The 11,715-nt window shown below is 39.1% G+C and overlaps 1 protein-coding gene across 7 annotated transcripts; it reads right to left on the reverse strand.

Annotated features, from left to right (window-relative positions):
* Nucleotides 1-889: 889 nt before the first annotated feature.
* LOC103701465 (protein ALTERED PHOSPHATE STARVATION RESPONSE 1) lies at nucleotides 890-6,711 on the reverse strand. Of its 7 annotated transcripts, none has more exons than XM_039128477.1 (5): nucleotides 6,530-6,711; nucleotides 3,810-4,947; nucleotides 3,260-3,468; nucleotides 2,934-3,157; nucleotides 890-1,635 (listed from the first exon to the last, which is right to left on the reverse strand). In XM_039128477.1, the coding sequence occupies exons 2-5, from the start codon at nucleotides 4,909-4,911 to the stop codon at nucleotides 1,008-1,010; spliced, it is 2,163 nt and encodes a 720-aa protein (XP_038984405.1). In that variant the 5' UTR covers nucleotides 4,912-4,947; nucleotides 6,530-6,711; the 3' UTR covers nucleotides 890-1,007. The 7 variants fall into 7 exon arrangements, with proteins under 7 accessions (XP_038984405.1, XP_038984401.1, XP_008781739.2 ...); XM_039128473.1 differs by having other exon boundaries at nucleotides 3,810-5,333; XM_008783517.4 differs by having other exon boundaries at nucleotides 5,219-6,711.
* Between the last annotated feature and the right edge of the window lie 5,004 nt (nucleotides 6,712-11,715).

Genomic DNA, 11,715 nt, shown 5'->3' on the forward strand with positions numbered 1-11,715 from the left:
TTAGAATGCTTTGAGAGTTGTGTGAGCATGATCCAACCGTTGATATTGCGAACTTTCGCCCGAAAGATACAACCCAAATCTTAGACCGACTTGAGCTCCTGCTGGGGTCAACAGACACAACCCAACTTGGGTTATCGGCAATAAGAGCCTCTTCTATATCCGATCGGCTCTTTTTCTCAACCCAATCAGGATTATTGTAGTCTAGCAAATCTCCAGCCTTGCCATGTTTGCAGCACTTCTACCATAGCAAGCGGTGGCAAAAGAAATTTACACATGGGATGCCAATTGGGATGATTACATGATTTGATAGTGGGATAAGCAAGTAGAGAAATAAAAATCTGACTGCGTTTAAGATTAGGCTCTTTTGATACAGGTTGCTTCTTTTTGTGATGATTTGGGACTTTCACTATTCGCATCTCTATTAATCTCACTGTAAATATGCCCGGCTGGAAAGCAACATTGCCACTAATTAATCTTATAGTTAATAGCTATATTGGAAAAGGAGGAACCAACAGATAGATTGTGCGGCTGAGAGAGGTGGAGGAAATACACAGAATGGAACAAGCATAGTAGAAAAATACGAACATGCCTTTATACACATTAGAAGAGTTTTGAAATTATATAATAGAATAGATAGATGTAGAAACTAGAAAGATGGAAATAACAAAAAATAATAAATACTCAAAAAATATGTTATCACACCTAAATAATAAAAATTATTTATCTAATTCATCAATTAAAACTTTTTGTATGGAAGTACAAATAGAGTATATGGTACTATATATCCAATATGTTACACCATATAATATTTTCAAGCTTGATTGAGCTGACTTAGTTTCAAACTTATTTCAATTGAATTCAGTTTCGTTTGATTCAGGTTTAATTTGAGCCAAGCTTGAGATTGTCACATAATTGAACTGGTAGCCATGCTTGAGATTGTCACATATATTGCGATTAAGAACTTAATATTAATCACGGATAAGTTATCAGCCCAAACTGTTCCCATACTACGAATCCACCCCACCTTCCCTTCCACCCTCCTCCCAGGTCTTCAGCAACGCCTCGTACCCCTCCGCCGACGCGCCGGCGAATTCCGCAAGTGTTCCGGCGGCGACCGACATCCCCGCGCACAGCACCCTCGCGCAGGCCTCCGCCGTCATCATCCCCAGCCCCTCCGCCGCCGCCGCCGCCCCCTCCCTCAGCTGCCCGGTCACCGACCCTACCCCCGCCGCGAAGAAATCCACGCCCTCGATCGCCTTCTTCTCGTCGACCGCGTCGAGCACCCGGGACCACCGCACGCAGACCCCGTAGAGCGGGGGCGCTCCGCTGGCGCCGGAAAGCGGCGACACCTGCGCCGACTGGTCGCCGGTGTCCCTCGTGGGCGGCGCGCAACGGAGGATCCAGCCGGCGAGGGCGCGGGCGTAGGACCGCTGGGCCTCGATCCAGGCCGCGAGGCAGGAGCGCCAGTTCCGGATCTCTGCCTCGAGGCGGGCGGCGGAGCGGGAGGCCCTTGGCGGCGGAGCTCCGGCGGGGACTGCGGCGGGGGAGGAGGAGAAGAGGAGGAGCTTGGCCTCGTCTATTGTGCGCTTCTGGATCCGGTGGCACTCCGCCACGGCCGTCCACATCCTCGCTAACCTGCGCCGAAAGCAACAGCGATGACGTACTACGCGCAAACATAAATGAGTGTACAACCTAACCAAGTGTGCCTTTTTATCTGAAAACATTAAACAAAGTTAAGGAATCATAAAGAGAGAAGAAATTAAGTGAGAATTCTACTGCACTAACTGAGATAGGTGCCTGAAAAGCAAGCATCCTGCCGTGTTTTAAATACAAAAACTCTCCCTTCGCTAATCCAAAAAAACATCTCCTATGCCTGAGACTAAGAAAATCCTCTCTATCAAGGTAACGATACTGCCTTTCTCGCGTGTGTTTATGGCTTTCATAATGCTAGACACATATATATGATGTTTGATGTGTATGTATAAAACGGTAACTCCCCATAATATTTTTGTTGGAAAGAAGGTATGTATGATGTTAAAAAATTTAATTTCTCAAGAAATTAGTATGTCCAAAATATTTTGCATGGCACGGAGCATACATATAACAATGATGAATCTCTTGTTTCTTCTAACAATCTAGAACCTCACTAAAAAAGACTAACTGAAAGGCGTTATTTAGATTTTTTAGCCTTGTATAAGCATCCAAGATTTACTATGTATATAACCAATACGGGACTAAACCCACGTTTGCACAGGTCCATACACGTTTTCGCTATTTAAGCTCTGGCATTTTCATTAGGTTAAGAATTTGGACATAATTAAATTCAATTACAAACGCCACAATCAGCTTGTAGTCAACTCAAAAATTCTGTGCTTCAGTGTCTTCTAGTCTACATGGATTATGAGCCTAAATCACTCTGATGCCATTTGCAATAGCTAGGGCTTCATTCAAGAAAGCTAGCTGAAAGATACTATTTGAATTTTTGGATCAGGTAAAAATACCTAAGATTAATCCAATGCATAGTTGAAGTGGGACTAACATACATTCGTACGTGTTTTTAGCCAATCTACAATCTATCTGTGCCTTCTTCATCAAGTTCAGCGGGCATCTTATGCACATTTCCAAATGTATATAGTTACACTATTTGCTAACATGATATACTCTTAAGTTCTAACATAAAATAAACACTTTTACTAAAGTAAAGTGCAAGTATCGTCATAAGTTCCATCTTTTTTTCTCTCTCCATTTTCTTGAACTGATCAAACACTTTTGAGTTTACCTAAAAAACTTAAAAAGGAAGAAAAAGACTTTTTGAGTATCTAGAATGAGTAAATGTTGCATAAACCTTAAAAATCTATCATCTGTAGAGGAATATCTTCTGGTTGCATATTTCAAGTAACATAATTAACTAGCAGGTAGTTAATCAAACATACCCTCGTATCAAATCCACAAGCTGTGGATATAATTCCTGATCACGTAACGTTTCAATCCTTTTTGAAACATACTCCATTGAATTTATAGAAACTTTTAACCGAGTTTGGAGATCTCTTATCGCAGCTCTTGTTTTATCAACAACAGAAGGCTCTGCCCCTTTCAGATCTTGACTCCTAAGCTGCATGCATTTCTTCTCATATGCTATACGCAAAAGTTCTTCAGCCTGCCAACAAGAACTTTTAGTTATAAACTGGAAATTTTCATATTTCCTACGCCAATATCATTAACTAACGAACCTAGCCAAGACATTGTAATAAAGAAATACCTTGACTTCTTCATATAGCTTCTTTTCCCATACATATAATCTGTCCAGGGTTGACTTGTGGCTTCCAGATATCATAAGAGATTCCTCTGAGTGATTACCACCATTTTCATTGCCATCATCCCTCGAAGTGGAAGAAGCTTTGAGGAGCCTAGAAGATGATGAAAGGGATGATGTTGAATGGAACAAAGAAGCTGGGTTCAACATCCAAACTGTCATGTAACAATACAAAAACATAATTGGATTTTCCTGAAAATATCAATGCAAACACGGCAAGTAAATCTGGTTGGCATGGAACATTGGCTGTCATCTTTACAACAAAATAATAATAAGAATAAGAATAAGAATAAGAATATCTATCGAGCTATATATTTAAGTGATGAAAAGCACCGTTCTTTCGTTTACCAAAAGGAAAGAGTTCACAGCAAAATTTGTTGGCATGTAACATCTTCTAATGTATGTTTTTTGTTGAGGAAAAGAGTTCAAGAGGCATGAAAGATTCAACATCTTGCTGTCTATGAACTTTAAGTAGCTAGTGGCTTGATGAAAATACCTGCTATTGAGTTCGAGGATTTCTGAGCTCTGCTTGCTTCCAACATCACTGAAACCTCGTTAGCAGAATCACAAATTCTCAAGAACTGCCCCTCTACATCCTTCATAACTTCTGCCATACTTGTGGGTCTTCTGTTCACATATACTGTAAAACGAGGAGTTTCTTGTGTACTCTCTCTATTGCTCACGACTCCCTGCTCGTTATTGACCTCAAGAACCATGGCCTTCCTAGATTCTGATACTTCCATACTCTCTGTGCCTTGAGACTGAAGCTCCTTCACTTCATTCACCTTCCTAGTTTTGTCATCATCTTTATCTCTATCTCTGCTGACCTTTTCTCCAGTATGTTCTGGGACAACCTTTGGTTTCTTTACCATTTCCACCTTCACAGATTCTTCATTCTCTTTGTTATTTTTGTCTTCCTCTCCTTCCAATTCAGGAATCCCTTCTTTCCGAACCATCCTTAACCCTGTTATCTCATCATCATCTATTACCTGATCAAGACTGTTCATAGGAGGGTATCCATATGTATCCATCAATGAGAAAGGGTTCCAGAATAAGTCCCAGTTTGAGGTTTGAGGTGATGCTGGTGGATAGCTTGGTCTGTTATAAGGTGAAGAGAAGAATGATGTGCTCGGTGGTGGAGCATCTGCGGTGAAAGAACTATTGATGCCATAATGATCATCCATAGGGTAGTAGGATTCAATTCTCACAATTTCTGGTGACTCAGGCACTTCCTCAATAGAAACTGATGGAATTTCGCCCGGTCTAAAGTAATTCGCAACAAAAGAGCTGCTTTCGCCTGGCTTGGTTGGTGTCAGTGTGAAGCATTTTAAAGGAATTGAGATGACTTCAGGGCTTACCTTTCTGACCTGTGTCAATGGTGGTGTTGTGTAGGAATCTAAGAAGAAGAAGCCATGGTCTTCATCTCCACCAACATAAGTACAAAGAGCAAGGGAGACACGCCTTAAAGACTGGATGTAAGCAATGTGACCAGAAGCGAACCGGTTTCTCTGCTCGATGGCCTCTTTGATAAAATTCTTTCTGTCCCGGCAGATCCGGACAGCCTCCGGATCATCCAATTTTGAAGTTGAACATCCCATCTCCAGGTACCTTCCTATGAATTCTTCGGGCTCGAGCTGAAACCAGAATCAGTATAAAAAACTCTTGATGTTTTTCCAAAACTCTATAGGATTTTGTACTACTATTCCATGCATCCGAGCTGCAAAGGAAAATTTGGAGCCAGTATGCTCATGCAAGAAAAGCATATTTGAAAGAAGAAGCAACACAAAGGTTATCCATAGAAGTTAACAGCTCTAGAATCTCATGCAAAACCAGACTGAAAAATATTCTATGCTTGGTTTTCAAGTTATTTGTTCCAAACAAAACTTAGGGAAAGATGAAACATACTGTGCAAAGAAATCAGTAAAGGAATCCTAGAATTATATGCTCTTTTCCTCTCCGAGAAAGGCAATGATGTTTTAAAATCTCAACCCAGTTCCTCGGTTATAAATCCTTCCAGACACTGAAAAAGATGGAAGGAGAGAGGTAGAAATTTGGTCAGAAAGATAAAAACTAGGGAAAATGTATAAAAAACTTCACAAGTCTGGGGAAAAAAAGAAGAAGAAAAGAAAATCAAATCTACATCTGTTATGCTAACAAGATTTAATAGTATATCCTATTTGCGAAGAAATCCAAGTTAAAGCATAACTTTTTTCCTCTAATAATTTATGGGATGACAGTGTTAAAGTGGCAGGGAAAGATGATGAGTTGAGTCATGTTACTGCATTCCAAACAAAAGAAAAAGAAAATCTGCAGACAGTATCTCTGAAGTTGAAGAAGCTGATGATTGGGAAAATAGGGAAAACACAGTCTTATTTTAAGAAAAAATAATGGCTCTTGCCACCATTCCCAGCCAAACTCGAGACCTCTCCCAGTGTAAGCAGAGAGGAGAGAGATGCCAATTGGCTGAGCAAAGACTAATTGGCTAAAAAAAATTCTTCTGTTTTCATAAACAAATCTAGGGGGAAATTTTATTGTAAAATAATTGTGATCATAAATAAAAAATTAAACATGCACAGTATACATCAATAAATCTGCTGTGCTTATTTCTATGAAGCGGCAAGGAAACATCAGAAATCCCATGATGTAGTAAATTATCATAAATCAAGAGAGGATGGGATTCAAATGTTGAACTACAAATTAAAAAAATGAAAAAGGTGAATAAGAACTTATATGGCAATAGCACTTATTACATCAGATGCACTCCCATCAATATTTCTACAAAAAAGAAAGTTCGGTATGGATAAATGAAGGAAAGCAAGAATGAAAGTATTTAGTAGAATAAAGAAGTTAGATGGAAAACAAGAGAAGAAATATTCAAAAGAAGACTGCTTCATGAGCTTGCTTGCAACGAATTTTGTGAAGGAAACTATCTATTGGCTTGGAGATAAAAGAAGCTAATCCGATTATTTTTTTTTGTGACAACTATTGGAGATAAAAATTCTAGAGAAGGAAAAGGAAACAGGATCGAACTATGACAATAGAAGTTATACACCCCATATGCAACTTCTGTTGGCATATTGAAGGCTACTGCGATCACCTTTATAAATCGGAAGTACAGAAATTATGAAATCAACACAAGACAAACTAAAGCATATATACTGCTAATTTCTGAAGCAAACTTGAAAAAAAAAAGACAGTATTCATTGGCAGAGAAACCTGGGTTTCTGAGCTGGGAGTTGTGGAGACACACACACACACACACACACACAGAGAGAGAGAGAGAGAGAGAGAGAGAGAGAGAGAGAGAGAGAGAGAAGGTTACAACGATCAATTCAAAGAAAATTTCTACAGAAGAGTGGGGAAGTTCAGCGAAGAGGCAAAATATTGCTTGCATCTAACAATGGCTTTGGCACTTTAATAAGATTACATGACTAAGGTCGCCATGTAAAGGCTAATAAAAAGCCAATGTTTGTATAAACTCGGTCTTTTCTTTTTCTTTATTCCGTTGTTCCGTGTAGAGCTGTTGATTTGTCGGAAAGGAACAATATGAACACTGATCAATTGTTTTTTTTAAAACAAACATTATTATGTTTTTTTAATCTTTTTTCAATTTACAGAGGAGTATAGTATTATTTTTATGTTACTAACGTTGTGTGTGTGTGTGTGTGTACTATGGAGAGATGTTTGTATATATGTTTATAACTGCCAATGACGATCATTGCCTTAGAATTTTAAAGATTTTATTGGACAAATAACAGCGGTAACGTTATAATAGTGAGTAATTTGGTAACCCTACTTCTATTACAGCAGTAATCATTGCCTTCTTGCAATCTTTGACACCAAGGGAATATTAAAAAGCTAAGAAAAAAGAAAAATTGTCGTCGGCCCGAAAGCTAATGGATGAAGAAGATTCGCGTCAAGCTTTAAAGCCACTTCTTGATGCCTTCTGAAGCCGATTCTCCAAAACTGCCCTCATTCTCACAATTTCTTAATGGACGAATCGAACTAGCCCCTGAGGACTAAGTTGGGGGTGGCATGGGCCGGGCTAGGCTATGCCCAATGAGTGCTATGGCTAGTGCGATATTGTTTGAGAGAGATTCGACCGCAGTCATTGGATGGGTTCAACGGATTGTTGGCGGTGCGTGTGAGTGCCACCTTTGATCCGAAATATCCGAGCCATAGTTTATGATGGGATAGCCTTTTAGACTATACATGTCTACAGAGAGACTAATGGGGCTGCAGACTGCGTGGCCTCATATATGATAAATCATTCTGGAGGCATTTTTTGTTTGGAGAGAATGAGCTGCCTAGTGCGCTCCGAAATATGCTGTATTTTGACTCTTTTGGATGTATCCGTACTAGAATTGTATGAAACATCCGTTACAACAAAAAAAAAAAAACAAAAAAAAAAAACAACCCAAGCCAAACAAATTAATTTATAATTTTTCGTGTAGTCATACAGCCTAATATACTTCCACCTGATAAGAAACTCCAGACCGTTTGATGGAGCTAAAGATGGAGACAAGCTAAAGATATGGACCGTTAGATGACTGTACGTATTTGCCGGGTCCTAGGCTTCTCTAATTTGCTTGAAGTTGGACCGGGGAAGTGTCAAATAATGGACCATCCGTGAGGCCATTATTAACCAATGTAGGAAAATAACGGCTACTACTCTGTCTAGTTTAGTCATGTAATGAGTTTTTCAAATAATTGTAATAGGCTATTTAGACAGAAAAATATGACATTATTTGACTGTATCAGCATTTGCCTATTAAGATATTATTTTTCAAACCAAAATGGAAGATACAATTAAATTTAAATATTATTTGACTAGAGAGGTAATAAAAATGCAAATAATATCTAATCAACGTAGCATATGTTATAATAACTATTAGCATTAATCATTTTCTGGATCTCTAGTACTACTACCATTGTCTCAGATAAATGCCTGGTGAGCCGCTGTTGCGTTTGGTTAGGCTGATGAGAGAGAGAATGGATGGAGTTAGAAGGATGGATAGTCTTGATCTACCGTTTAGTTCAAAAAATTTTAGGAAGGATGGATGAAAATGAGGAATTATCAGTCTATCCTAGACCGCCAATTTAAATCCTTTCAATTTAGGAGGACGCAAGGAAGGATAGATGAAGCATATGAGGGGTGAATTTTTTACATTAATAATATTACCCCTCATAATTTTTTAACAAAACTTTAACACTTTTTTACTTTTAAATTAACATCATTAAATTACAAATTAATTAGTTATTTATATAATTAATGAATAAAAACAAGTTCATATATAATTAATCTATAAAATCTTTTATTTAATTAACTTAAATTAAATTTAATATTTAATATAAGACTATATATGGTGCCCTACTTCTTTCGTATAAATAAAAGTTATAAATTGATAATTATTTTTTTACCAAAGCATAATTAGTAAACATGTCATACATATATCACCTGTTATTTCTTTAATTCTTCCTATAACAAACAGACGAGGGAAGCATTCCCATCCATCCTTAATGTTTCACCAAACATATGCAAAGATCGATGGAAGACCCATCTATCTTTTCTCCCAGTATATTCTTCCTTCTCTATCTATCCTTCCTACCAAACAGAAGATAAATTAAAATTTAGGCTAAGAACTAACCAAAAATCAAGATTCAATAACGTTGTTGGCCTATCATAGCAACTATTTTGGGTTGGCGCTGATGGGGGGCAAAATGGATCATCCTGCCTGGCGCAAGGGATCATCCCACAACATCAACTGGGCAAGACTACAACCATGCTCAGAACTGGCCCAATCTCAGACTTTGCCAAAGGCTCAATTGACCTTGGTTGGATCTCTCTGCTATTACGACCTCCCATAGCTTTTTCTGCCTGTAATGACGTCCCGAGCCAGAGCTTGGAATGCCCTGCTGAGTCAGTTGCGAGCCAAAAAGCTCTTCCGACCGCAGGACCATTCAACAATGTGCCCCGACCGAGCTCGGGGCTCCCACAATATTCGCCAACACACCCCAACCGAACTTGGAGCGCCTTGTATATTCGCCGACGCGCCTCGACCCGAGCTCGGGGCGCCTTTAATATTCGACGATACACCTTGGCCAAGTTCGAGGCGCCCCATCTAACAACGTGCCCCGACCCTTGAACTCGGGGCGCCCTACCGAGCAAATCTCGAAATTGAAAAAGCTAGGCCGACCTCAACACCCGCCAAAATGACCTCGCCGAACGCACGATGCGACCCCTCATCGAGCTCAGCTTCGCCCACGACCGCATCCACGTATGTGCCTATGCCCGCCTACGTGGTCGTACATTACAACGTCACTGCATTATGCTTTGTTTACTGACCAACGATAGTCAAGAATAATGCCATGCTGCTCCAGCTATACCCCGCCGCACCTATCGACGCCTTACCGTTCACAGGAACGGCCTACGCCGTGTGCCCAAGCAAGCTCTAGCCGCCATCTGTCTGAAACCTATCTCCTCCCATGCTGAAGATGGGCCATACCTCTGCCACCTAGACACATCTCCGAGGGCTATATGTAGCCCCATTAGGTAACACTAGGAAAACTTTTTGGACCAACTAAGATCTACCTTAACTTGAGCATCGGAGGGCCCTCACCGGATCCCCCGGTGAGGCTTTGTGCAGGTACACCGTCGCGTGGAAGTGGCTCTCCTTCTTCCGCTCCAGTCGGCAGCTCTCTCGACTCCTCCGGCGTGGTCACCCTCGGGCCAAATTTGAACCACAACAGGCGCTATTTTTCCTTCTAACGAAGTAAAAGATTTAGGGCCATATCTTGAACTGAATTTTGCAACATAATTGTTGCACTTATAAAATTGTTGTTAGTTGCATAAGAGTAAATTACAACCGTAAACAATATTATTTGACAAAATCATGGTTCACTGGGGGTGGCTAATAGGGTTGGAAATAAACTCGGCTGCACCAACTTCGGGTTAGACAACGGGCTAGGCTTGAAAACTTTTAGGTTAGATTTGGGCTTAAATATAAGAACCTATTTGTTTTTTGGATCGAGCTTGAGTATATTATTAGCCCGGCCCAAGCCGGAGCCCGGACAAGGTCTAAAATAGAGCTCGGATTTAGGCCCGAATAAGTCCAAAACCCTTCATCATCCTTCCTTAAGTTTTTGGGCTTACAATTGTTGAACATTGGTGTTTTCAAGCCTCTAGAATCTTTTAAAGGCATAATAGTTGGATGCATTTCAAATCATCTCGAAATAATTATAATTTTGAATTATCAATAAAAAAGCTATTTGTGATTCAATAGACCATAGTCCACTCAACAAAGTTGGGCTAGCCCAATCAGGTTTGAGTTGGCTTGGACCTAGGCATGGGCAGGTTTTCCAAACATTTTCAAACCTAAGGGCAACCTAAAACCGGAAAAAATATTTTAGGCCAGGCTCAAGTAAGGGTGTGGCCTGGCGTAGCCCGGCATATTTCCATCCCTAGTGGCAAACAATCTAGGCACAGTTTGGCTATAAAAGTATAGTTCAAACTCAATTCAAAACTAAATGAATCAATTTTAAACTAGTAATAAAGGATCGAAAATAAACCCACATCGAGCCAAAAATAGACCTCGCTTGATCAAGCTCAACTAGATTAAGTTATATACATATACATACATGCATACATATATACATACATATATGTATCTGTATGTATGTCTGTATGTGAGTACTATTTTCTTGAGAGAAGGTATATACCTCTGTTAGGTTTAAAATCAATAATTAGGCACTCAAATTGAAGATTCATATCATAGATCATGATTTATATCATTAAAAACGTCTAGAAATCAAAAAACTATTTGTTTTGATGATCTCTTCACTTATATATCAAATAAATGCAAAAATAGACAGTTTCCACCATACTAAGCTAAATACATTATAAAGCACTTAAATTAAGGATTAATAGTGTTGATCCTGATCTACACATGTTAAAACATGTATAGATTTAAAATCAATAATTTTAATGCTTAGGTTAGACCACTAAACTATATGGCCTTTAGTTTTTAGATATTTTTAATAGTATGAACTTTTTTTTGGATAACTAATAATTAATTGTGGAGATAGATACACTATCATTTTGAGATGAGCAAAGTCTATCTCATTTATATAGTAATTATTGGGTCTTAGATCCAATGATCCATAATATTAAGATTGTTTCAAGCTTGAATATTTATTTAGTTTTAAAATTACTAAATATTAATTATATTTCAAACTAGCTTGAATCAAGCTTTAACTTAAGCTAGAACTAAACTTAGTTTGAGCATGAATTTCTTTAATTCGATTTAGGATCTTCAAGCTGTTCAATTTGCCTTGTATTGGCCTGGTTCAAAATTAAGCTCAAATCAAGCTTGAAATAGAGGTAAAAAAAATCATGCAAGATC

Source organism: Phoenix dactylifera, chromosome 1, assembly GCF_009389715.1.
Source record: "Phoenix dactylifera cultivar Barhee BC4 chromosome 1, palm_55x_up_171113_PBpolish2nd_filt_p, whole genome shotgun sequence".
Taxonomy (NCBI): domain Eukaryota; kingdom Viridiplantae; phylum Streptophyta; class Magnoliopsida; order Arecales; family Arecaceae; genus Phoenix; species Phoenix dactylifera.

Bases quoted from the DNA above. Each gene is read 5' to 3' on its own strand.
- LOC103701465 (XM_039128477.1), bottom strand. From the start codon at position 4,911: ATGGGATGTTCAACTTCAAAATTGGATGATCCGGAGGCTGTCCGGATC. The intron at 3,158-3,259 runs GTATTTCTTTAT...TCTTGTTGGCAG, and splicing joins AGCTATATGAAGAAGTCAAG to GCTGAAGAACTTTTGCGTAT. The intron at 1,636-2,933 runs GTATGTTTGATT...CTTTCGGCGCAG, and splicing joins CTTGTGGATTTGATACGAGG to GTTAGCGAGGATGTGGACGG.